The sequence below is a fragment of the Salvelinus fontinalis genome, chromosome 35 (assembly GCF_029448725.1).
Source record: "Salvelinus fontinalis isolate EN_2023a chromosome 35, ASM2944872v1, whole genome shotgun sequence".
NCBI lineage: Eukaryota > Metazoa > Chordata > Actinopteri > Salmoniformes > Salmonidae > Salvelinus > Salvelinus fontinalis.
Window position 1 is genome coordinate 186,935 of NC_074699.1, and position 27,877 is coordinate 214,811.

A 27,877-nucleotide genomic window follows, 5' to 3' on the forward strand; every position below is an offset into this window, starting at 1 on the left:
GGAGCAGGGGACAGTTGTGGAGCAGGATACAGTTGTGGAGCAGGAGACAGTTGTGGAGCAGGAGACAGTTGTGGAGCAGGAGACAGTTGTGGAGCAGGGGACAGTTGTGGAGCAGGAGACCGTTGTGGAGCAGGAGACAGTTGTGGAGCAGGGGACAGTTGTGGAGCAGGAGACAGTTGTGGGGCAGGAGACAGTTGTGGAGCAGGGGACAGTTGTGGAGCAGGGGACAGTTGTGGAGCAGGAGACAGTTGTGGAGCAGGAGACAGTTGTGGAGCAGGGGGACAGTTGTGGAGCAGGGAGACAGTTGTGGAGCAGGGGACAGTTGTGGAGCAGGGGACAGTTGTGGAGCAGGGGACAGTTGTGGAGCAGGATACAGTTGTGGAGCAGGTGACAGTTGTTGAGCGACTGAGCGATTTCTGCTAGATGGGCCAGCTGCAAAGTCAAAATTGGTTATATTGTAAAAAATGTAAATGAATTTAAGGTTATAGTTAGGCATTCGGGTTAGCAGTGTGGTTAAGGTTAGGGTTACGTTTAAAATGTGATTTTATGACTTTGTGGCTGTGCCAGCTAGTGACCACTTTGCAGAGCTGCCTCCAGAACAACATTCATGACAATAAACGCTAACCTGCGTGAAAATATGGACAGCTGCCTGTCGGCCTGCTTCGCTTCCTGCGCCCCTTTGTTCCATTGCTTTGTATGTTTGTTCGATTTCTTTTAGTTGCATGGTTTTTAAGTTCAAAATAAAGAAGCAATTGGTATACAGACATAAAGCATTTTAACTGAATTGTGAAGAGGAATTGACAACGTGTTAATTTGATTACTGAAACGGTGACGATTGAAAACCATGCCTTATTAAAATAATTGTTTAAAAAAACGGTCCTTTTTGTTGTCTGCCTCTGCATCACTCTGCCTGCTCAATCCAAACCCTAGAATCTGGCACTTTTCCAGCTTGTCACATCTAGGCCTATATACCATTATTAACAGTCCATCAATAATTGGCTGCGTGGGTCTCCTACACTGTTGTCATGGAAGATAACAGAAGCCATGGAAGAGGGAGGGCGCATCACTTTAATGTTTTTGCAACGTCTACTTTCCAGAGGCGGCAGTGTGCTGTGACTCTCTGCGAAATCCAATCGCAACGCACAGACTTATCAGCATCCGACCACGAAAGGACCCACATATGTTTCAGCAACCATGTAAGAGCAATGCCATACGTGCACACCTTTTAAAAACTTGCTCCCAACTCATCATGTAGCCAGCTTTATGGGGTTCAAATAAGAGACCACTCCTATCAATAGCAAGAATATCCATTGCTTCCATTGCGCTGGGGGAAAACATCACACTGGTAAGACGTGTTATGTTGTTTTTGATGGCGAGGTTGAATGTGTTTCTGTTTGCTTAGAAATTTGAATTTTGTAGAATGTAGCATTGTTCTTTTATGTGCGTTTTGACCTCTAAGGAGACCTGAGTCATCGTGAAATATAGCATTTACTTCCTAAACGTTTTACATTTAGTTGTGTTTTGTTTTTTTTGCAGTGAAATGTCGCCTTGATTGATGCATGACCATAGCATTCTACACCAGCTGCACGCATGTACTGATTCCCGCGGTTAACGACATCATACGCGGTGCCGGTGCTGTCCGTCTCAGCACCAAGGACAGGGCTCGAGCACAGTCGCTGTGGCGTAGTTTAAAAACAAACTGCATGCGCTCCAAAAAGGTGGCAACCTTTTTCACGAGCTCTCTGGTTTAGTTGAACTGATCCGCTTGATTGAAATTTCGAATTTAATAAAACAATCTTTCTAGATTTGTATAACAGTACATTATTATCAATGGATATTGAAACTAATAATTCTGGTAAAAAAAATGTAACCATCAATATTTTTGTTCTAATTTTAAGCAGAATTCCTAGGCTATCAGACAGATATAAAGTATTACAGTTAATATTTAAATCCTGTAAGTGGATTTCAAAGTCAGGGGTTGGCAGTTGTAATATTTATTAGCCTATTCATCAATATTCATATTTTCATTGCTGCATTTACACTCAAGAGAACGTTGAGGTACTTTTGTATCCAGGGACTGTTTATGAATGGTGACTGAGAGTGTTTATCCAGGGACTGTTTATGAATGTTGACTGAGAGTGTTTATCCAGGGACTGTTTATGAATGGTGACTGAGAGTGTTTATCCAGGGACTGTTTATGAATGGTGACTGAGAGTGTTTATCCAGGGACTGTTTATGAATGGTGACTGAGAGTGTTTATCCAGGGACTGTTTATGAATGGTGACTGAGAGTGTTTATCCAGGGACTGTTTATGAATGGTGACTGAGAGTGTTTATCCAGGGACTGTTTATGAATGTTGACTGAGAGTGTTTATCCAGGGACTGTTTATGAATGTTGACTGAGAGTGTTTATCCAGGGACTGTTTATGAATGTTGACTGAGAGTGTTTATCCAGGGACTGTTTATGAATGTTGACTGAGAGTGTTTATCCAGGGACTGTTTATGAATGGTGACTGAGAGTGTTTATCCAGGGACTGTTTATGAATGGTGACTGAGAGTGTTTATCCAGGGACTGTTTATGAATGGTGACTGAGAGTGTTTATCCAGGGACTGTTTATGCATGGTGACTGAGAGTGTTTATCCAGGGACTGTTTATGAATGGTGACTGAGAGTGTTTATCCAGGGACTGTTTATGAATGGTGACTGAGAGTGTTTATCCAGGGACTGTTTATGAATGGTGACTGAGAGTGTTTATCCAGGGACTGTTTATGAATGGTGACTGAGAGTGTGCAATGTGAATTGTAAACAGCTTTGACATGTACAACCGAAACAGATATGTAGTGACACAGTGACATTTGTTTTGCAGGAAGAGAAAATGTCTCGTTCCTACGCGTTCTTCCTCTCCTTATGGACCTCTGTTATTGGAGTCGGACACGGCTGCCCTGAACTATGCGACTGCTCCGACAAATACGGACGCCACTTCGCTGAATGCTCCTACAAAGACTTGGTTGACATCCCTGAAAAGTTGCCCCCCAACGTGACCACTCTGAGTCTCTCTGCCAACAAAATATCTTTGGTGGAGTCAGGCAGCTTCGACAACGTGACCCAAGTCACGTCCTTATGGATGGCCCATAACGAGATAGTCACCATCGAAGTGGGCGCCCTGGCTCCCCTGGTCCAGCTGAGGAACTTTGATGTCAGTCACAACAAGATGGTGGACTTCCCTTGGGAGGATCTCCATAACCTCACAGCCCTGCAGCTGCTGAAGATGAACCACAATGAGATGGTCAGTCTACCTAAAGACTCCTTCTCTAACCTCAAGGACCTGAGGTCTCTGCGCCTCAACAACAACAGGTTCACCACTATAGCGGAGGGGACTTTCGACAGCCTGATCTCCCTGTCTCATCTACAGCTCTATAACAACCCATTCACATGCCACTGTAAGATGGACTGGCTGAGGGACTGGATTCTGAAGACCACCGTATCGGTCCCGGAACAGAACTCGATTGTCTGTGACAGTCCAGAGCAGTTGAGAGGAGCGGTGATCGTGAAACTGTCTGAGTCAAAGTGCATGGCCCCTAATGTTAGCATAACGTCCGAGCCTAACGTTCAGAATACCACACTCTATGAAGGCACAGTGTTGATCCTGAACTGTGAGATCAAAGGGAACCCAAAGCCAGACGTTGTCTGGAAAATCCACACAAACCGTCAAAGTGTAGAGTACCCTCTGTCCACCAAAGATAAAGAATTAGCAGAATCCAATGAATCTAACGAGGATTCTAAAACGGCAGACAATCCATTCGAAATGTTCCATAACGGCACTCTAGTCATACCCCGCCTTAGTAAAAAGGACAATGGCAACTACAGCTGTTCCGCCACCAATGAGTTTGGTAAAGATGACGATTCACTATCAATAGTAGTGGTAGTACCAAAACCACCACCACCTCAACCTGTTGGAAAAGTCATTGACCCACCAGTTATTATTAATGGGGAGAAAATCCCCTCAGTACTTCAACCTGTGATCAAAACCTCCAGTAATAACCCATTTAAACCATTCAATATTCCCCATTTGGAGGGAAAGTACAATATCTTCCCAACCCTTCCTCCCATTGAAGTTGACACTGAGCGTACGGAGCAAGTGCCCAAATATCCGTCCCGTGCAACTAGCAAATGTACCTTGACCAGTGAGACACAGTACATCTCTAACCAGGCGTTCAATATAAGCCTGGAAGATGTCAGGCAGTATACCTTTGACTTTGGAGTCATAGCCTTAGACGTGTCAGAGACTGAGGCTAAAGTTAGACTCAATCCTCTCCTCCTTCCTAAAGACAACACAGGCATCCGTCTCAGCGCCTCAGAAGGGTTCCATTCCGTCAACAAAGAGCCTCCCAACCAATCAGAGGTAACCAAGAGAGCCCAGGTGGACTCAGGGCTGTATCTGTGTGTCACCTCAGACCACAGACACTCAGCCATCCAGTGGTCCAGGATGGAAGATGGCGTCAACACCTATCTGTTCCAGGACCTACGCCCTGGCGCCAACTACTCCCTCTGTCTCACCTACAGAGGAGAGGACTGTGAGGTGCAGGTCCTCTTCGCCACCAGGAAGAGAGTTCCTAACCTGTTGATCATTATAGTCGTCAGTATCTGTCTACTCACCGTCTCCACCGTGCCCCTGCTGGGGGCCACTTGCTTCCACCTGGTCTACAAATACAGGAACAAGACCTACAAGCTCATCATGAAGGCTAAAGACCACCAGCATCACATGGAGAGAAACCTAGTGGTCAACTTCAACCTGAGGAACTCGTACGCCGAGTCACAGACGCAGATCACAGCCAGCGAGATGGGGGAGGGAGAGGACGGGGAGTCGGAGAGTGGGGGAGAGAGAGAGAAGGACGTGGAGGGGAGTGTGGTGACCGAGTCGTTCACTCTGTCTCAGTACAGAGGGAATCTGGATGAGTGTGAGATGGGGTCAGAGTTCAGCGATAGGTTACCACTAGGGGCGGAGGCTGTTAATATCTCTGGGCAGTACAAAGAGCCACACCACTGATCCTGTTGTTGTTGTTGGTATTTGATAGATCGTCTTGACTAGACAGGTTCTAGTCATCTTCAGTCATGGTCACATGTAACGTAAGTCTCACAGTAACTGTTTATCGTTCCATGAGAGAAGAACCTGTGACCTGTCGTTTTTCAAAATGGCTGCCGTATCAATGGCCTGGATACAGTGTAGACAAAGTCATAGGTGCTTCCGCTTTTGAATGGAAAAGTAAAGAAGGTAGTTTCTTATGTATGCTGTGAAGATGAAGTAAAAACAAACCCGTCTCTGTAGTAAAATATGTAAGCCTATTCTAAAAATAGACCCCTCCGGTGTGCTCTTAACAGTGATGTTTCCAGAGACTTGTGACAGTTATTCAGTGTAGTCTGTCACAGGCAAGGAGGCAAGAAGCTTTTAACTGTATCTAAAAATGTCTCTTCTTAAAGTAACAGATGCACTTGTGAATGTCTATGTTAATCTATTGTAGGCTATCAATGCTATTTTTTAATCTAGAGTGAATGTCCGCTTTGCTGTTGCCAACAAACCCTATAGCTGTGTGTCACAAGCTATTGTTGTAAGTCATTTTACAGTAACCTTTAACCTGGTATTGTGTCAATAATATAACAGTACCAGACAAAAGTGTGGACACAAAAACCCTTGAATGAGTAGGTCTTTATTTATTTTTACTATTTTCTACATTGTAGAATAATAGTGAGGACATCAAAACTATGAAATAACACATATTGAATCATGTAGTAACCCAAAAAAAGTGTTAAAAAATTTAAAATATATTTTAGATTTTAGATTCTTCAAAGTAGTCCCCCCCCCACTTTGCCTTGATGACAGCTTTGCACACACTATTTTGTGTTTTTAAATCTAGAGTGAATGTCCACTTCACTGTTGCCAACAAACCCTTAAGCTGTGTGTCACACGCTATTGTTGTCATTTCACAGTAACCTTTAATAACCTGGTATTGTGTCAATAATATATATGATCCAAATGTCTCTATCTCATATCCATTAAAACCCTCACTGTTGCTCAACTCTTACATTTTGACAGGAAGATAAGTGTTACATTTTGATAGCGTAGGATTAAATGTAAGTGTTAAGATGTGTACATTTCCTCAGTGTTCATCCTCTGAAGTAATAAAGTATTGACAAGGAATGCTTGTTCATTATTGATTTGCAGCTTCCGGACATGGCATGTTATTCGATCGATAGTGAAATGCCAATAATGGGGTTGTTGTACTACGAATGAACTGTCTGAATATTGGCTTCTGTAAAATGGGTTTCCATACGCAGTCATCATGGTTCTTGAAAACATGCTTACACGCTTGTTGTTCCCCCTGTATTTACTTTAAAACTGTTTTATTTGTTTGAAAAGAAGTCTCTCTTTCAAAATAAGAGTCTTAATCACATACTCCCACCTAGGAGAAAAACAGTTGATTTTTTTCACACTGGATTGTGATGTCAGTTACATTTATTTTTTTGGCTAAATGTTGTATCATTGTTCTTTTATATATATTTTGAAAGCAAATATCTCAACCTCTGAAAACGTATCGAAACAACTGATAAAAGGGCAATACATTAAACGAAGAGGTGGATAGTGGATGCTAAAACAGGATGTATTCTGTGCATCATAACCAAACACATGCAACCGTTGAGATTTTGTACTATTTCACCATAACGACCTTTACAAAAACTAAATAATAGACCAGCAAATTTTGAAATCGACATTGCAGACAACACTATGACACCGAAAGCAACCTACATAGAGATTCACTTCATGTGGATCTGAACAAGCCAAGGCACTTGACTGCACCTACAGAAATACAGGTCTCTACAGTCACCTGCTACCCCGAAGACCAAGCAGTTGGAACATTGGGTTGTATAGAGAGCAGCAGAGTGTCAGTACCCCATAAACCACATGACATCAGTCATGGCCGTGTGTCATGGTCTCAGTTAGCAGCAGCAGCGTCGGGTGTAGCAGCGCCTGCCTCGGCAGCGGAGGGTGTAGCAGCGCCTGCCTCGGCAGCGGGGGGTTTGCTGCTGGCGTCTTTCTTGCTTCCTGCCGCGGCGCTACGGTTCGTTCCATTCTCGAAGCTGTCAGAGGGCTGGAGAAGAAAAAAAGACTTTGTCTTGTAGAGTTCAGGAAATTGTCACACACACAAACACACACAGGTTGCTGGCCTTCTTTTCTACACTCATATTTTGGCGACCGACCTGCAGCTGGTAGTGTTTTCTGGACCCCAGTAGAGATGGGTTGTTGACCAGTGTGTAGAGTAACTGCCAGCGTGCTCGCACCCTCCTGCTGTTAACCACCTTGTCCCGTCTCTTCTCCTGATTCACCAGCTGGATCCCTGAAAGCATGGATAGTGAGGAGGAGGAGCAGGCCGTCAGGGCAGAGCAAGACACTGACACTGGATGCATGGAATTATTTGGTGATATAAATTCCACATTGTGTAATAGTAGGTTCAGTCAATGTCATGTCTGGGAAGTGTCTGCGAGGGACAGAAAAGGCCACACCCTTTGTGCAAATCCGTGTATGAGTGTGTATGTCTATAACAACCTTCCTCTGCATCTCGCATCTTCTGCCCAGCGCCTCCAGCCGAGGCAGCCTGCAGTGCCAGCCCACAGAAGGCCTTCATCACAGGGTGGGATTGGCTGACCTCTACCTTCAGGTAGTGGGTGTAGTAACAATAAGCTGTGTGAAGGTCAGAGGTCAGGGATTCAGACATATTGAGGGCTCATTCATAAACCAATGTGTTAGGTTTAACGTGTTCACCTGTGTATTTCAGAGCAGGTAAAAACATTGATGGAATTATATCAGGGACATATTTCAGAAATGTTTTTCAATGACATGGGTTATTGTTAGATGATTGCTAATGAACGTGGTCACCATACATGAGAATACTTTAATTAGGGTGATGGTCAGTCAGTGTCCCAGCTGGCAAGCCGTGAGGCTGCTGGTTTTGTTTGGTGGCCATGACACCTTTCGTTTGTTTTTGGGAGTCTTTAGTTTGACCATGCCTTTGCTATTTTTACTTTCTCTTTTACATACTTATGTTTCGCCACCATCTGAACAAATAATCTGCTTGGACTGGCCAACCAAGAGGTCAAGATGAGACAGAGCTGGCTGGCACTGGACCAAGGTACGGTTGCTGTCTCCCTAGGCACATGTCCAGCCAACACGATCCTCAAGCCCTTATTTCTCACAGAAACGCACACATTCATTCAGGTTACAGACCATGTAACTAGGCCTAGGACGCCTAGACAATATCCGTTTTGTAACAAATCTACCAGTGGCAGGCCTTTCAAAAAAAAGTGACTATATAATTCCCTGAAGTGTATGTTGCCATACCCGGGTCGTAGGTTTCAGCAGCGCGGTTGAGGAGGCTGATGTCCATGCGCCCCAGGTGGATGATGTTATAGAGGGCAGTGATGACCATCCTCCAGATGGCAGCTATCAACCCCACCACAATGTTGATCAGGAAGAGCAGGTAGGTAAGCAGGAACAGACTGCCTCTAGAACAACACAGCCAATATACATCTAGTTAGTTCTACTTTGGATGGATCAATGGTGTTAAAGAAAGTACAGGGGGTCCGGGGGCATGTCCCCCTTGAAAAAAAAACTAATTCGAATTTTTTGTCATGTTAACATGTAATATACCAAAAAGAAAAGAAACCCCTCTTTCAACTCAAGAAGTGTGTAATCCAGCATTTCCCTAAAATCGGTCCGCGGGACCCCAAGGGGTGCCCGTTTTGGTTTTTGCCCTAACACTACACGGCTGATTCAAATGATCAAAACGCTTGTGGTCACGAGGTCTGAGTTTGGGAAACCCTGGTGGAATTCATCTATGAGGTCACAAGGTCTGAGTTTGGGAAACCCTGGTGGAATTCATCTTTGAGGTCACGAGGTCAGAGTTTGGGAAACCCTGGTGGAATTCATCTATGATGTCACTAGTTCTGAAGAAAAAAAGTTTAAAAAATAAACAAATAAATAAAGTTAATCATTTATAGAGTTCTAGAATCTTAGTACCTGTTGTTCAAGTCTCTTGTCCCAGCATCCTTTTTGATGAAAGCGAACCTGGCTGTCACGTGTTGTAGAGTAATAGTCAGTATCAACGTCACCCACACAGGCCTGGTGAGATCAGATATCACAATGGGAAAATAATCCACACAATATGAAAATACGAGGCTCTTATCAACTGATGAGTATCTCAATCACTTCAAAGTGTATTGTGGTGATGAGCTAGCTGGTCAAAATGTTTCTGTAAGATGGTGCTTGAACATCAGATAAAGGCTTTATGGCAAGAGTATGATTCCATATAAGCAGGCAGAACCAAATGTAGTTAAATTTAAGATGCACTCACCAGGCCTTGGCAGCGACCTGGAAGAGTATGAGGTTCTGGCCATACAAGATGGGGATGATGATGAGGAACACCAACCACACAAAACAGATGAAGAAGACCAGAGTCTGGAGGACCATTCCTGACAAAATAATATTAAATATTAAGAGAGGAATCTAGAATAAGAATATAACTGCCATCTTTCATAAAATTCATTTTTTTTAAAGTAAGTTTTAAAAGGAATTGAGGTTGGTAGCACACAGAAATGACCAAGTATTTACTGAAGAACTATATGATAAAATGGTAATTGATTAATGATTTAATTAGGAATTAAAACCACCGTGTCAGGTCAGCCTACCTAAAGAGATGACAGCAGCCTGATATCCAATGTAGCCCATCCAACACACTAGGCCCGTCTGAGACGGACGGATGCTCTTCTGGCAATTATACAAGTTGTAAATATCTCCTCTGTACAAGCCCTGAAGGTTCCATCTGATGGGAGAAACATGAGGAAATATAATTTCTTATGCATGAAAGGAACACACTTGAAAATATCAGTTATTTGGTATTTTGCCATTGTTTCTTGAATGTACAAAAGAACACAATGTTTGGTGCACTGATATAGTTACTGTGTTACTGTGTTACTGTGTTACTGTGTTAGTGTGTTAGTGTGTTAGTGTGTTACTGTGTTAGTGTGTTAGTGTGATACTGGGATACTGTGTTACTGTGTTACTGTGTTACTGTGGTACTGTGTTAGTGTGTTAGTGTGATACTGTGTTAGTGTGATACTGTGTTACTGTGTTCCTGTGTTAGTGTATTAGTGTGTTAGTGTGATACTGTGTTAGTGTGATACTGTGTTAGTGTGATACTGTGTTACTGTGTTAGTGTATTAGTGTGATACTGTGTTAGTGTGTTAGTGTATTAGTGTGATACTGTGTTACTGTGTTAGTGTGTTAGTGTGATACTGTGTTAGTGTGTTAGTGTGTTAGTGTGTTACTGTGTTAGTGTGATACTGGGATACTGTGTTACTGTGTTACTGTGTTACTGTGTTACTGTGTTAGTGTATTAGTGTATTAGTGTGTTAGTGTGATACTGTGGTACTGTGTTAGTGTATTAGTGTGTTAGTGTGATACTGTGTTAGTGTGTTCCTGTGTTAGTGTATTAGTGTGTTAGTGTGATACTGTGTTAGTGTGATACTGTGTTACTGTGTTAGTGTATTAGTGTGTTAGTGTGATACTGTGTTAGTGTGATACTGTGATACTGTGTTACTGTGTTACTGTGTTACTGTGGTACTGTGATACTGTGTTAGTGTGATACTGTGTTACTGTGTTCCTGTGTTAGTGTATTAGTGTGTTAGTGTGATACTGTGTTACTGTGTTACTGTGTTAGTGTGTTAGTGTGATACTGTGTTAGTGTGATACTGTGTTAGTGTGATACTGTGTTACTGTGTTACTGTGTTAGTGTGTTAGTGTGATACTGTGTTAGTGTGATACTGTGATAGTGTGATACTGTGTTACTGTGTTACTGTGATACTGTGTTGACTGAAGTATTTACCTGTGAAGGATCATGGACCTCATGAGCATGATCAGGGTGAGCGAACAGGCCAAGGTCAACCCACACAGGTAACACACTACAAAACATAACCAACAAGCCAAGGTCAACCCATACAGGTAACACACTACACAACATAACGAACAGGCCAGGGTCAACCCACACAGGTAACACACTACACAACATAACGAACAGGCCAGGCCAGGGTCAACCCACACAGGTAACACACTACACAACATAACGAACAGGCCAGGGTCAACCCACACAGGTAACACACTACACAACATAACGAACAGGCCAGGCCAGGGTCAACCCGAACAGGTAACACACTACACAACATAACGAACAGACCAGGGTCAACCCACACAGGTAACACACTACACAACATAACGAACAGGCCAGGGTCAACCCACACAGGTAACACACTACACAACATAACCAACAGGCCAAGGTCAACCCACACAGGTAACACACTACACAACATAACCAACAGACCAGGGTCAACCCACACAGGTAACACACTACACAACATAACGAACAGGCCAGGGTCAACCCACACAGGTAACACACTACACAACATAACGAACAGGCCAGGCCAGGGTCAACCCACACAGGTAACACTCTACACAACATAACCAACAGGCAAGGGTCAACCCACACAGGTAACACACTACACAACATAACCAACAGGCCAGGGTCAACCCATACAGGTAACACACTACACAACATAACGAACAGGCCAGGGTCAACCCACACAGGTAACACACTACACAACATAACGAACAGGCCAGGCCAGGGTCAACCCACACAGGTAACACACTACACAACATAACGAACAGGCCAGGCCAGGGTCAACCTACACAGGTGTAATCACCCGATGCTGCAGTTCATCTCAGTAGATACAGGACACCCACCTTCCAGACACCAGGTATAGTGAATGACTATCTGGACCACCTCCATCCTGTCCTCTGATAGGACGATACCAAAGCCCTCCAGAAGGAAGGGGAACTTGTCATCTATACCAGCACGGACTATGTGGAGGGTGGGGATCACCAGTACTACCAGCAACAGCGCCACCTAGGGGATGGATGACCACATGGCTGTTAGAGTTATTTCTATTGAAAAAACAAGGCATCTTGTCAAGTTATCTGAAAGCAGCCATGTTCACAACCAACCGTTGATGTGGATTGTTGTTATGTTCCTTTGTTTATTGTAATGTTTTGCTGAAATGTGATGGATTCCTAATCAACTGCAGTATTTGTTTACCTGATAAACTGCTATGGAGGACACAAATGCTGAGATCGCCAGCTTTAGTGGAAACCGGAATACTACAAAAAAAAATCATGATAAAACAATGGTATCATCAGGATATTTCGTTTTAAAAAAGATTAGCAGACAAATAGTCAAAGCCCTCCAGACGTACCTTTCTCTGGGGTGTAGATGTAGGACCTGACTGTGTCTTTTATAGTCTCCAACAGTCTGGGTTTATCTGATCTGATAGAGGTACTGAACAAAAACACAATGAGGTCAATAACTGCACGCTGCAGTCATCATTATATATCCTTCCTGTTATATCCTTCCTGTTTGGCCCTGTCCGGGGGTATCATCGGACGGGGCCACAGTGTCTCCTGACCCCTCCTGTCTCAGCCTCCAGTATTTATGCTGCAGTAGTTTATGTGTCGGGGGGGCTAGGGTCAGTCTGTTATATCTGGAGTATTTCTCCTGTCTTATCCGGTGTCCTGCGCGAATTTAAGTACGCTCTCTCTAATTCTCTCCTTCTCTCTTTCTCTCTTTCGGAGGACCTGAGCCCTAGGACCATGCCTCAGGACTACCTGGCATGATGACTCCTTGCTGTCCTCAGTCCACCTGGCCGTGCTGCTGCTCCAGTTTCAACTGTTCTGCCTGCGGCTATGGAACCCTGACCTGTTCACCGGACGTGCTACCTGTCCCAGACCTGCTGTTTTCAACTCTCTAGAGACAGCAGGAGCGGTGGAGATACTCTTAATGATCGGCTATGAAAAGCCAACTGACATTTACTCCTGAGGTGCTGACTTGCTGCACCCTCGACAACTACTGTGATTATTAATATTTGACCATGCTGGTCATTTATGAACATTTGAACATCATGGCCATGTTCTGTTATAATCTCCACCCGGCACAGCCAGAAGAGGACTGGCCACCCCTCATAGCCTGGTTCCTCTCTAGGTTTCTTCCTAGGTTTTGGCCTTTCTAGGGAGTTTTTCCTATCCACCGTGCTTCTACACCTGCATTGCTTGCTGTTTGGGGTTTTAGGCTGGGTTTCTGTACAGGACTTTGAGATATCAGCTGATGTAAGAAGGGCTTTATGAATAGATTTGATTTGATTGGATCATTACTTAGTTTTTGTCATAGAATAAAACACAGTCTGGTCATTGAGTTTAGTATCCTGTTTCTCTCATAATAAAACACAGTCTGGTCAATCAGTTTAGTATCCTGTTTCTCTCATAATAAAACACAGTCTGGTCAATCAGTTTTAGTATCCTGTTTCTCTCATAAACCCCACCTGATGTTTGACTTTTTCTTCTTTAGAATGAGTTTCACGTAGTCTGTGTAGTAGCTGCTCTCCAGGTCCTGGAGCCAAATCAGAATCAAACTGTTTCATTAACACATAAACATCATGGATGTATGATCTGACAACACTGACCACCTGCAACACTGTATAGAATCAATCATTTGGATGCAGAAAATTCACATTAAAAGAACGTGTGATGTCGTTAGACCTGTGGCTGTGATTACAACAGAGACAGATTAACGACCTCACATGATCTCACTGTCACCGACAGTTTACAGCGTGACAATCCACAGATTACAGTGAAATAAACACTGCATTGTGTAAACCTTGAGAGAAATAACATTCCTGGGTCATAATCTGTGCTGGGGATATTATACTAAATTAATTCCAATCCAAGCTGTTTACGTAATCAGACCTTTGTTTACAAGTTACGTGGTTCATGTAGTTTCATAACTTTAATGTCTCTTGAAGGGATACGTTTAGTTTTTTACATAGATATCCCATTAGCATCAAGGGGCAGTTCTCATCCATATATTAGAGGAGCAGGACAATAACCCCAGTGTTTTGACAACCTAAATACAGCCAGTTCTCATCCACACATTAGAGGAGCAGGACAATAACCCCAGTGTTTTGACAACCTAAATACAGCCAGTTCTCATCCATATATTAGACGAGCAGGACAGTAACCCCAGTGTTTTGACAACCTAAATACAGCCAGTTCTCATCCATATATTAGAGGAGCAGGACAATAACCCCAGTGTTTTGACAACCTAAATACAGCCAGTTCCCATCTAGACATTAGAGGAGCAGGACAATAACCCCAGTGTTTTGACAACCTAAATACAGCCAGTTCTCATCCATATATTAGAGGAGCAGGACAATAACCCCAGTGTTTTGACAACCTAAATACAGCCAGTTCTCATCCATATATTAGAGGAGCAGGACAATAACCCCAGTGTTTTGACAACCTAAATACAGCCAGTTCTCATCCATATATTAGAGGAGCAGGACAATAACCCCAGTGTTTTGACAACCTAAATACAGCCAGTTCTCATCCATATATTAGAGGAGCAGGACAATAACCCCAGTGTTTTGACAACCTAAATACAGGCAAGGATAATGACACTTTGATATTGTTCTTATCAAAACCTTAAAAAGAGAGACTACAACAGATGGTAGGTTCATGACTATACACACGTTGGTCAAAGAGCAGTGTTCCCTCACCTCAGAACCATTAGCACCTTTGAGAAACAGTAGAGCAGTGTTCCCTCACCTCAGAGCCATTAGCACCTTTGAGAAACAGTAGAGCAGTGTTCTCTCACCTCAGAACCATTAGCACCTTTGAGAAACAGTAGAGCAGTGTTCCCTCACCTCAGAACCATTAGCACCTTTGAGAAACAGTAGAGCAGTGTTCCCTCACCTCAGAACCATTAGCACCTTTGAGAAACAGTAGAGCAGTGTTCCCTCACCTCAGAACCATTAGCACCTTTGAGAAACAGTAGTGGGTACTTGATACAGAGGAATCCTAGACAGCCTATCTGTGGGAGACTGGCCAGCAGGGAATAGTACTTATACAGCTGTGGAGACAAGAGAATGGAAAACATATCGATACAAAACGTGCTGATGTTTTACCAGTTTGTTATGGTTTTAAGATACTGTATTATAGAAACATTTCTAGCTTGAGATAGAAATTATGTTAAATATGACGCAACAAAATAAAGATGTGCCCCCTTTTTTCCCCCACTTTAAATATCAGATAATTGTAACGCTTCTCGTGGGCTGAAGGAAGAGTGGACCAAGGTGCAGCGTTTAATAAAGTGTTCATGATTTAATAAAAAAATAAAAAAATCAAACAAAAAACAACAAACAGGAGAACGGAAGCGAAACAGTTCTGTCTGGTGCAGAAACACACAAACAGAAAACAACTACCCACAAAACACAGGTGGGAAAAGGCTACCTAAGTATGGTTCTCAATCAGAGACAACGATAGACAGCTGCCTCTGATTGAGAACCACACTCGGCCAAACACATAGAAATAGAAAACATAGAACAAAAACATAGAATGCCCACCCCAACTCACGCCCTGAGCAAACCAAAATAGAGACATAACAAAGGAACTACGGTCAGTGCGTGGGCGTGACACACAATGATATTACCTCTGGTGTTTTGGGACAGTCAATCTTCTGCCAGACGAGGACAGCAAAGTGGGTCCAGGAGAATAGACTGCCCAGCACATAGCCCAGTTTACTGTGGAGCGTACCACAGGCCAGGAGTGGGTAGTACAGGGCAGGCCAGTAGAAGATGGCGATGATCTTCATGTACTCTGGAAGGAGTAGGAACGCACACAGTCTGTGCTCAGTATCACACCAGTTCATCCTTCAATGTGTTTATACTGTTCCAGAAGTTATTTCATGATGAGTTGGATCGCAGAGTGAAGGAAAAGCAGCCAACAAGTGCTCAGCATATGTGGGAACTCCTTCAAGACTGGTGGAAAAGCATTCCTCAATGAATGCTGGTTGAGAGAATGACAAGAGTGTGCAAAGCTGTCATCAAGGCAATGGGTGGCTACTTTGAAGAATCAATATAAAATATATTTTGATTTAACACTATTTTTTGGTTACTACATGATTCCATATGTGTTATTTCATAGTTTTGATGTCTTCACTATTATTCTACAATGTAGAAAATAGTAAAAAAATAAAGAAAAAACCTTGAATGAGTAGGTGTGTCCAAACCTTTGACTGGTACTGTATGTATAGGAGTAAGGTAACTAGGCAACAGGATATAAGATTTTTTTTAAGTATCAGCAGCTTGTATGTGAGTGGGTGTGCACGTGTGTAGAGTCAGTATCAATGTATGTGAGTGGGTGTGCACGTGTGTAGAGTCAGTATCAATGTATGTGCATGTTATGTGTGAGTGAGCAGATGATGGAGTGAGTGTCTGTGTGTGTGTGTGTGTGTGTGTGTGTGTGTGTGTGTGTGTGTGTGTGTGTGTGTGTGTGTGTGTGTGTGTGTGTGTGTGTGTGTGTGTGTGTGTGTGTGTGTGTGTGTGTGTGTGTGTGTGTGTGTGTGTGTGTGTTGGATTGACAGTGTGTGTGTGTGTGTGTGTGTGTGTGTGTGTGTGTGTGTGTGTGTGTGTGTGTGTGTGTGTGTGTGTGTGTGTGTGTGTGTGTGCGTGTGTGTGCGTGTGTGTGTGTGTGTGTGTGTGTGTGTGTGTGTGTGTGTGTGTGTGTGTGTGTGTGTGTGTGTGTGTGTGTGTGTAAGTGTGTGTGTGTAGGGCAACAGTGTGCATAGAGAATAAAGCCAATAAAGAGGGTCACTGTTTAAAACCTCTGAAATGTAACGGCAAAATGTAGATTTCCACCAAAACAGACCTACCCAAAAGTAACTGCTATTCATCTGTAATTACATGGTTCTGACATGCAACAACTTGGCATCTTTGGAAAGAAGACATCTGGGTGATTATGAAGAAGTTATTAGAAGATAGATAAGAGTTCACATAGTTCAGAATACACAAGATCAAGCACACACAAAATAACCATTTTAGTTTTTTGAAAGTCATCGTTCATTGACAAGCTAGAAGTGAATTATTGATGACTAGACCTGGAAACACATCAGATGGCTTCCACAACATGTGAACAATATCAGGGGGGAAAATGGGATTGATAGATCTAACAACTAGAAATGGGCAGATGTTTTTAGTAAGTGGTGTCAGGTGTGGTCACGGGACGTTTCCAAGTGTCCCTAAACCTCTCCAAAGTGACATATGTCTGTAAATGAGATCATTCCAGTGCCTTTACATATTTGCAATCCCTAAATGCTATTTGTTCAGTATAAAAACACAATTTCTACCACATCAACCTCCCTCAAACATGGTGGTGGTGTTATAGGGTATCCAGGGTACATTTAAGTGTCCTTTCAACCTCTCCAAAGTGTCAGAATGTTGTAATTACACTGTTTTTGCACGTTGGATGTTTAAAGGTTCTAGGCATTGCTTTGTCCCACCCAGGTCTACTGCATATCTCTGGAAAGCTTATCTCATTGGCTACAATACTATCTAGGTGCCATAGTAGCCAATCCCCTGTGTAATGGATGCCTACAGCGCCTAAGCAGGCAACATCATATATTTGATGTGCAAAGATCTAGTCCCTGGGTGGACATTGGATGTTGCCATTAAGTCATACATCATCAGATAACATGGCAATAGGCTGGTGATCGATAACAGTAGGTCACAGGCAGACAAATAAGACATCCTCATGATCTGACGATTTGAAGGCACCGATCAACAGCCAAGATACTCAGCTGACGGCAGACACCCTCCCTTTGCAGACAGGGGCTACCGTTCTCATACCAGACAGGGGCTACCGTTCTCATACCATACAGTGGCTACCGTTCTCATACCAGACAGGAGCTACCGTTCTCATACCAGACAGGGGCTACCGTTCTCATACTATACAGGGGCTACCGTTCTCATACCATACAGGAGCTACCGTTCTCATACCAGACAGGGGCTACCGTTCTCATACCAGACAGGGGCTACCGTTCTCATACCAGACGGGCTACCGTTCTCATACCAGACAGGGGCTACCGTTCTCATACCAGACAGGGGCTACCGTTCTCATACCAGACAGGGGCTACCGTTCTCATACCAGACAGGAGCTACCGTTCTCATACCAGACAGGGGCTACCGTTCTCATACCAGACAGGGGCTACCGTTCTCATACCAGACAGGGGCTACCGTTCTCATACCAGACAGGGGCTACCGTTCTCATACCAGACAGGGGCTACCGTTCTCATACCAGACAGGAGCTACCGTTCTCATACCAGACAGGGGCTACCGTTCTCATACCAGACAGGGGCTACCGTTCTCATACCAGACAGGGGCTACCGTTCTCATACCAGACAGGGGCTACCATTCTCATACCATACAGGAGCTACCGTTCTCATACCAGACGGGCTACCGTTCTCATACCAGACGGGCTACCGTTCTCATACCAGACAGGGGCTACCGTTCTCATACCAGACAGGGGCTACCGTTCTCATACCAGACGGGCTACCGTTCTCATACCAGACGGGCTACCGTTCTCATACCAGACAGGGGCTACCGTTCTCATACCAGACGGGCTACCGTTCTCATACCAGACGGGCTACCGTTCTCATACCAGACAGGGGCTACCGTTCTCATACCAGACGGGCTACCGTTCTCATACCAGACGGGCTACCGTTCTCATACCAGACAGGGGCTACCGTTCTCATACCAGACTGAAGTATATATATTTTTTAAATAAATAGGGTCACCAAATATGGGGAATTTACATTCAAGAGGTTTTAATGGGACTGGGGATACAGCTGCTCACCTTTGATTTCCTGAGGGGTGTCTTTGGAGAAGGGCAGGGGATCTGGAGCCAGGACCAATACAGACAGCTTGCTGAAGACCAGCCCAAACACAGCTACTGCTAGGGCTTTGTGCTGCGTCTGGTCCAGGAAGTTCACTGGACTGGTGAACACAGCGGGAAGAGACCAGAGATAAGACCAAGCAAACACTGGCAAATGAATGGTAACATGTTTAATTGTTATAAATTGTCTCCTAGTATGTTATGGCGATGAAGCAGCCTGAGTTGTTCTTGTAACAGTGGTGTATTGTGTGGTTTCCCGCCGGGCACAGACGTCAGTTCAACGTTTTGATTTTACATTTGGTTGAGTTGTCAACTGACATGAATTCAACATGAAATCAACAACAAATGTCATTGGATTTTAGGTTAAAGTGTGGGTGAAATTCCCTCACGTTCCCTTTCTTTTTTCAAATCCAATGAGTTTCCCACGTTGATTCAATGTCATCACATTTAATTTTGGTGTTGAAGTGACATTGAAACAACGTTGATTCAACCAGTGGGTCGTCACATATTGACAAGAGTTCCTGGTTGTTTCATGTTGATACGTTTGGTAAATGAACCTGCGCTTTACCTTGAGATGCCAGTTGATCCACCGGCGAAACCCTCACATAGAGTCTTTCTCCTCTTCAGGACTGCTAGAATCAGCACCACAACGAGCTAGGAGACAAGATATTCCACAAAGTGATACAATAGGAACTCTATTTCCTCTCCTTAACTACAGTACAACTAATATAATCATCTAATGTACCTTGTTGTCAAGCCAGAGGGCCTGAAGTAATATGGAGGGGATACTCCGAGGAAAGGACCTTCTGAATGCTACCTTCCCATTGGCTCATTATTTTTGATGAGCCCTGGTGAGTGGAGACGCTGACCCACCTTTCCAGCCTGGTCTCATAGACTAGACGTAGCATAGGGGAAACCTTAAAAAAAAAACCTGGCACACTCAAATGAGTATGATATGTTACGTTTGGTATGGTTACGTAGGACAGAAGGTTGCTTACAGCATGAAGAAAAGGAGGGTGGTTGGTGGGGTGTTTGGATGTATAACATGGGCGTATATAACATGGGCGTACACATCACAGACAAACTGAAATGGTCCACCCACACAGACATTGTGGTGAAGAAGGCGCAACAGCGCCTCTTCAACCTCAGGAGACTGAAGAAATTTGGCCTGTCACCCAAAACCCTGACAATCTTTTACAGATGCACAATCGAGAGCATCCTGTCGTGCTGTATCACGGCCTGGTACGGCAACTGCATCGCCCTCATCCGCAAGGCTCTCCAGAGGGTGGTGCGGTCTGCACAACATATCACCTTGGGCACACTACCTGCCCTTCAGGACACCTACACCACCCGATGTCACAGGAAGGCCATAGGGATCATCAAGGACAACAACCACCCGAGCCACTGCCTGTTTACACCGCTGTCATACCGAAGGCGAGGTCAGTACAGGTGCATCAAGGCTGGGACCGAGAGACTGAAAAACAGCTTCTATCTCAAGGCCATCAGACTGTTAAACAGCCATCACTAACTCAGAGAGGCTGCTGCCTACACTGAGACCCAATCACTGGACACTTTAATACATTTATCACTAGTCACTTTAAATAATGTTTACATATCTTACATTACTCACATCACATGTACAGTATATACTGTATTTTATACCATCTATTGCACCTTGCCTATGCCGCTCGGTCATCGCTCATCCATATATTTATATGTATATATTCACCCCTTTAGATTTGTGTGTATAAGGTAGTTGTTTTGGAATTGTTAGATTACTTGTTAGATATTACTGCATTGTCGGAACTAGAAGCACAAGCATTTCGCTACACTCGCATTAACATCTGCTAACCATGTGTATGTGACCAGTAAAATTTGATTTGATTTGATTTTAATTTGATTTGAACACGAATGTCTAGCAACCAAAATATTGCGTGTTTGAATTTCATCACAGACAACTTTAGCATTTTATCTAATTAGCAACATTGGAACTACTTAATACTTTTTAGCTGCTTTGCAACTATTTAGCATGTTAGCTAACCCTTCCCTTCCCCCAATTAGCCACCTAGCTAGCGTTAGCCAAAACAAATTGGAATTTGTAAGATATCATACGAATTGTAATTCAGGAACATATCATACAAAATGGATGATGGACAGCCGCAAATGAATACATACCATACCAAACTTAACATATCATACTAATTTGAGTGTCACGGATTTACATTTACTATGTTACGTGTACCCCTGAGTCCAGGTTGACCCTACATAGTGCTCTGAGTGTCCTCTATCTGGCAGAATCCCAAAGGGAATAGTCCTACGGTGTTTCAGTTCAATTATAATTCATGCCATTGTTCTCCTCAGAAAAGTGGAGCGAGCCCTCTACCACAAATTGGACAAGGCCTAACGATGACATATATCACTGATGATGTTGAGGGAGATGGCTTTCTGAGGTCATAGAGAGTAGTACCAATGTACTGACTGAACATCCCCTTTAGGACATGGCCTATAGTAATCTGTACTGACAGAACATCCCCTTTAGGACATGGCCTATAGTCATCTGTACTGACTGAACATCCCCTTTAGAACATGGCCTATAGTCATCTGTACTGACTGAACATCCCCTTTAGAACAAGGCCTATAGTCATCTGTACTGACTGAACATCCCCTTTAGAACATGGCCTATAGTCATCTGTACTGACTGAACATCCCCTTTAGAACATGGCCTATAGTCATCTGTACTGACTGAACATCCCCTTTAGAACATGGCCTATATAAACACTCACTGTTTCCATTCATTCCAAACATTCATATTTGATATTCATTTGACCTGTGACCCCTATTGTTGTTGGTAAATGTGTACTGGATGTGTGTCTCTGTAACTACATGGCTCATCAGTAAAAGAGACCTATTGTTGTTGGTAAATGTGTACTGGACGTGTGTCTCTGTAACTACATGGCTCATCAGTAAAAGAGACCTATTGTTGTTGGTAAATGTGTACTGGACGTGTGTCTCTGTAACTACATGGCTCATCAGTAAAAGAGACCTTGGTCTCAACATGACTTCCTGTTTAAGGTTCAGTCAAACATTTTCACCCGGTGTAAATATTGAAAATAGTCAGTAGGCCTGATACTTACAGATGCTGAAGCGATACATATGTGAAACAGCTGGTCGTCCGCCGTGGGGTCACATGGGAGAATTACTCTGAAACAGTCATGTAACACAAGCTGAGCAATGACCGTCAGAAACCATTTATGCAGAACAAAAACTAACTGCCTAGAAATCCTGTTCAGCTTGACTGTGCTCTCGCTAGCGAATCTGACAAGAGTTTCACCCAAGAACTGAAAATATGCCATTTGTAATAGAAAATTTAATCACGGATGGAAAAACTGGAAGGATTGAAAACCAGCTATACTTTGGCCCATGCAGGTCAGTGATTGAGAAACCCTGATCTTAGATTAAATTAAATCATAATAACATTATTACACAGTCCCCCACAATGCATTGCACTGATCCTGTTGTGGCTCAGTTGGTAGAGCATGACGCTTGCAACATCAGGTTTGAACAATTTGATTCCCGCTGTGCTGTGGCCACCTATATACGAAAATGTATGTATTACTGTAAGTCGCTTTGGATAAAAAGAGTTGGGCTAAATAGTATACTATTTACTGACCCCCATACTTACTCTTTTGGAGGTCTGGTGGGTTCCATATTGTTGGAGTACCAGTCTGAGTAGTCATAGTAGTTATACAGTTCCTCTTCTACCACCTTGGTCTGGTTCATCTTGACCTCGTCTCTGTTGTCCACGCTGACGAGTGAAAACCAGAGGAAATCCACCTAGCCCCTCTCGATCATCAACCGTCTCTCCACCGCAGCTATGTCCCAACGCAGCACTTCCCGATCAATCAATATTGATCATTTGTAATTGTATTGAGAGTTGTAGCTTACTCCACTGTGTGTCGGGTAGCTTTGAGTCCAGGTTGTGCAGCGTCTGAGGTACAGAGAGAGACCTCTGGTCCGGTGTCCAGTTGTCCCTGCTATAGGAGTTCAGAACACACTCTAACAGAGTCTAACATGCACCCTTACCCCCAATACATTCCACACTAACCACATAACACCCCAGATTACTATAGCACACAAAGACAGGGGGGAGGGAGACCAGGGCCAAGGGGCGTGAGAAGGATGGCGAGAGGGATGACGGTGAAAACCCCTTTGACCTCTAGTGACCTCAGTTTCATGATTGAAGTAGCGAGCCAATAATAATGTTCCCTCTGTGTTGGTGTTGTCTTAGTGGAGGTTGGTACTCCTGCGGCAGGAAGACAGGCCATGTGTTGGTGTTGTTTTAGTGGAGGTTGGTACTCCTGCGGCAGGAAGACAGGCCATGTGTTGGTGTTGTTTTAGTGGAGGTTGGTACTCCTGCAGCAGGAAGACAGGCCATGTGTTGGTGTTGTTTTAGTGGAGGTTGGTACTCCTGCGGCAGGAAGACAGGCCATGTGTTGGTGTTGTTTTAGTGGAGGTTGGTACTCCTGCAGCAGGAAGACAGACCATGTGTGGTGCTACAAGAGCCTGCTAATGTCCTGTAATCCTTGTTATAATGATGAATGATGGTTCACTTTATATAAAGTTAACATAAACATAAAGTTTACATAAATATAAAGTTTACATAAATATAAAGTTACTATAAATATAAAGTTAACATAAATATAAAGTTAATATAAATATAAAGTTAACATAAATATAACGTTAAGATAAATATATAGTTAATATAAATATAAAGTTAACATACATATAAATATAAAGTTAACATAAATATAAAGTTAATATAAATATAAAGTTAACATAAATATAAAGTTAATATAAATATAAAGTAAATATAAGTATAAAGTTGATATAAATATAAAGTTAACATAAATATAAAGTTTATATAAATATAAAGTTTATATAAATAATATAAATATAAAGTTAACATAAATATAAAGTTAATATAAATACAATTATAAATATAAAGTTAACATAAATATAAAGTTAATATAAATATAAAGTTTATGTAAATATAAAGTTAATATAAATATAATGTTGATAGAAATTCATCGGACAACCTAAGGGTGTACTTGTGTTGCTCTCTCTGACGGGCAACATTGAACAACAGCTCAGAAAAACAGTTCTGAAAATCAAACATGTTCCAGCTGAGCAGATCTCTCAGTGAGATTGAGAAATACGCCTGTGCTGCAACGTGGTTTAACCTGCTCGCTTCACACTGCCTGTTACTCAAAGAGCTTAGCTTTTAATATGATGAAAAATCACTGGTTGAAAGTCTCTTATTCTAACAGGGGCTAGCTTTGTGCTGTGGGGATTGGTCTCAGGGCAAGGGGAGAGAGAGAATGTTTAACAGTTTATACGTGAGAGAAAGGTTCTGAAACACTCAATTAGGAATCCTGTTAGCGTTGTTTCTGAGGTTTCTGCAATATTAACTGTCATTATTTATTACATCCAGAATATAGCGGCTGTAAAGAGCCTCCCTGAGCCCTGCTTGGTCCATCTTTTACTTGTTGTGTATTTAATGGTCTAATACAAGCAGTCAACGGAAAGAAGCAGCTAGGACATCTACCGCTGTCTCTGCTGTTTTAATGAATGGAACCGGGTCAGACTTCTACCGCTGTCTCTGCTGTTTTAATGAATGGAACCGGGTCAGACTTCTACCGCTGTCTCTGCTGTTTTAATGAATGGAACCGGGTCAGACTTCTACCGCTGTCTCTGCTGTTTTAATGAATGGAACCGGGTCAGACTTCTACCGCTGTCTCTGCTGTTTTAATGAATGGAACCGGGTCAGACTTCTACCGCTGTCTCTGCTGTTTTAATGAATGGAACCGGGTCAGACTTCTACCGCTGTCTCTGCTGTTTTAATGAATGGAACCGGGTCAGACATCTACGTTTTGGGTTCCCATAAAACATCAAACACATCAATTAGTTGATTTTACGTCAGCATCATTTTCTCTCCTCATTGAAGAAGAAAGCAGGGTACTCTCTCCAACTCAGGACAGAAGGATGGTTGTCTGGTTAGAGGGGTTCAGAGCTCCATAATCTCAACCTGTGAGCCAGCTCATACAATAAGAGAAGAAGGAGAGGGAGAGGGAGGAGAGGAAGGAGAGGGGGAGGAGAGGGGGAAGGAGGAGACAAAGGAGAGGGGGAGGGAGGAGAGGAGGGAAAAGGGAGAGAGGAGAGGAAGGAGAGGGGGAAGGAGGAGACGAATGAGAGGGGGAGAGGAAGGAGAGAGGAAGGAAAGGGGGAAGGAGGAGAGGAAGGAGAGGGGGAGAGGAAGGAGAGGGGGAAAGGAAGGAGAGAGAGGGAGGGAAAGAGAGGGAGGAGTGGGAGAGGGAGGAGAGAGGGAGGAGAGGAAGGAGAGGGTGAAGGAGGAGAGCAAGGAGAGGGGGAGAGGAAGGGGAGGGAGGAGTGGGAGGGAGGAGAGGAAGGAAAGGGAGGGAGGAGAGGAGGGAGAGGGGAGGAAGGAAAGGGGGTGGGAGGAGATTATGGAGAGGGGGAGGAGGAGAGAGAGGGAGGGAGGAGAGGGGAGGGAGGGAGGGAGGAGAGGGGGAAGGAGGAGAGGAGAGGGGGGAGGAAAGGGAGGGAGGAGAGAGGAAGGAGAGAGGCAGGGGGAGGGTAGGATGGAGAGCCTAAGCTTTTCTGCTTTGTGGATTAGAGAGGGAGAGGGAGGGAGGAGAAAGGAAGGAGGGGGGAGGGAGGTGAGGAGAGGGAAAGGGAGGGAGGAGAGGAAGGAGAGGAAGGAGAGGGAGGGAGGAAGGGAGGAGAGTGGAGGGAGGAGTGGGAGGGAGGAGAGGGGAGGGAGGGAGGAGTGGGAGGGAGGGAGGGAGGAGAGGAAGGAGAGGGAGGGAGGAGGGAGAGGGGGAGGAAGGAGAGGGGGAAGGAGGAGAGAAAAGAGATGGAGGGTGGAGAGGGGGAGGGAGAGGGGGAGAGCAGGAGGAGGGAGTGGGGGAAGGAGGAGAGGAAGGAGAGGGAGGGAGGAGAGAGGAAGGAGAGGGGCAGGGGGAGGGTAGGATGGAGAGGCTAAGCTTTTCTGCTGTGGATTAGATGATGAAGGCCTTCGCAAGGCCTTGGCACGCAGCAGGCTAACGGCTAAGGGTTCTGGCAGAAGGCTGAGAAGGGTGCTATGTCTGTTCCTTCAGACCCTGCTAAGAAGGCTTAGGCCTCTGGAGGAAGAGAAACCGCTTGTTAAACAAGGTCTGATAGGGCCTGAGGGGCGAATGGGGTTCATTGGTTCAAATGATTCTCAAGCTGATCCATGTGTTTGTCCAAGCTTTGAAATGGTAATAGATTTCAACACTGGTTGTTTTCATGTGGCGATGTAATGGTTGTCTTAATGTATTTAATGTAACTCGTGATACTGTTCCCACACCAAGCTACTGTACTGCTTATAGTGTCTATGACCAGAGCATGAAGGTGGAACTCAAAATAGTGGTGAAGCATTGCTAGAATATTCTCCCTGTGTGTGTGTGTGTGTGTGTGTGTGTGTGTGTGTGTGTGTGTGTGTGTGTGTGTGTGTGTGTGTGTGTGTGTGTGTGTGTGTGTGTGTGTGTGTGTGTGTGTGTGTGTGTGTGTGTGAGTGCGTGCGTGCGTGCGTGTGTGTGTATCAGATACAGTGCTGTATTCCAATTGGTTTTGTCCCAAATGGCACCCTATTCCCTATGTAGTGCACTAACTTGTGGCCAGGACCCATAGGGATCTTGTCAAAAGTAGTGCACTATGCAGGGAATAGGGTGCCATTTTGGGACAGAACCCCTTGGCTGCTGCCTCTGAGCGAAACTGCTTCTAAAACAGTTGTTTGATGTCTCCTCACAGGTGTCCAGGACAGCCCCCTTCTGAGTAGTCCTGTTTCTGAACTATTAAGCCCTTCTGTTGGTGTTAGACCACTAATACTGAGTGGCGTACCTTATCTAGCTGGCATTCTGGGAGCTCGGCCAGACAGCCACAACTGGCTCAAAACTACTTCTGAATGTTTCGGTGTTTCATTTTGTAAACGTAAGTAACTGAGCCAGTTTGTGGACAAGAAAGGCCCTGGTCTGTAAGTAGTGCACTACATAGGGAACAGGGTTCCATTTGGAACGCAACCTAAAGGACTCAGAAAGTCTGATGGGAATTCACAGCCAGTTGCTGAGGTTCTGAAGGTATTTATCTCTGATATTTTAGTATTTATATTTCAGAAATGCAGAATGTGTGAAAGGTTAACATATGTTTTATGAGATAAGGACTAATATAAATACTACTGATTTCATTACATACAAGTGTGTCCAATGCTATTTTCTATGCAACTGTTTATGATATTAATTTAGCATTTCTTCAGTTTTTTTGTAAACTTTGAGCAAGAATCAATAAAGTCAAAGTCAATATCAATATCAATAGTGTCGCGGCCGTCGATTGAAGAGGACCAAGGTGCAGCGTGGTGAGCGTACATATTCCTTTTATTTAGAAATAACACAGACAAAAGCAATAAACAATACAAAAACAACCTTGAAGCTTAAGGGCATTAGTGCCACAAACAAAGTTAACTTCCCACACAGAAAGGAGGGAAAAGGGCTACCTAAGTATGGTTCCCAATCAGAGACAACGATAGACAGCTGTCCCTGATTGAGAACCATACCCGGCCAAAACATAGAAATACAAATCATAGAAAACAAAAACATAGAATGCCCACCCCAAATCACACCCTGACCAAACCAAATAGAGACATAAAAAGGCTCTCTAAGGTCAGGGCGGGACAAAAATCAATATCAATACTGCTGAGAACTGTAACTCCTTTTCAGACGAACATTACAGACAGTGACAATGTGTAGAATATAACATTACAGACAGTAACAATGTGTAGAATATAACATTACAGACAGTGACAATGTGTAGAATATAACATTACAGACACTGACAATGTGTAGAATATAACATTACAGACAGTGACAATGTGTAGAATATAACATTACAGACAGTAACAATGTGT

The 27,877-nt window shown here is 43.7% G+C and overlaps 2 protein-coding genes across 3 annotated transcripts; one reads left to right on the forward strand and one right to left on the reverse strand.

Moving 5' to 3' along the window:
- Window positions 1–1,006: 1,006 nt before the first annotated feature.
- LOC129834150 (immunoglobulin superfamily containing leucine-rich repeat protein 2-like) lies at window positions 1,007–6,195 on the forward strand. Of its 2 annotated transcripts, none has more exons than XM_055898888.1 (2): window positions 1,007–1,196; window positions 2,866–6,195. In XM_055898888.1, exons 1-2 carry the CDS (start codon window positions 1,026–1,028, stop codon window positions 5,044–5,046), a joined length of 2,352 nt encoding a protein of 783 aa, XP_055754863.1. In that variant the 5' UTR covers window positions 1,007–1,025; the 3' UTR covers window positions 5,047–6,195. The 2 variants fall into 2 exon arrangements, with proteins under 2 accessions (XP_055754863.1, XP_055754864.1); XM_055898889.1 differs by having other exon boundaries at window positions 1,105–1,345.
- On the reverse strand, window positions 6,165–22,724 carry LOC129834152 (receptor for retinol uptake stra6-like). Its single transcript, XM_055898890.1, has 18 exons — window positions 22,559–22,724; window positions 22,011–22,077; window positions 19,445–19,530; window positions 18,838–18,977; window positions 15,638–15,804; window positions 14,951–15,058; window positions 13,473–13,540; window positions 12,354–12,436; window positions 12,197–12,258; window positions 11,845–12,007; window positions 10,934–11,009; window positions 9,738–9,871; window positions 9,404–9,521; window positions 9,070–9,171; window positions 8,392–8,555; window positions 7,600–7,734; window positions 7,254–7,390; window positions 6,165–7,144 (listed from the first exon to the last, which is right to left on the reverse strand). Exons 1-18 carry the CDS (start codon window positions 22,654–22,656, stop codon window positions 6,989–6,991), a joined length of 2,064 nt encoding a protein of 687 aa, XP_055754865.1. The 5' UTR covers window positions 22,657–22,724; the 3' UTR covers window positions 6,165–6,988.
- Window positions 22,725–27,877: the final 5,153 nt, after the last annotated feature.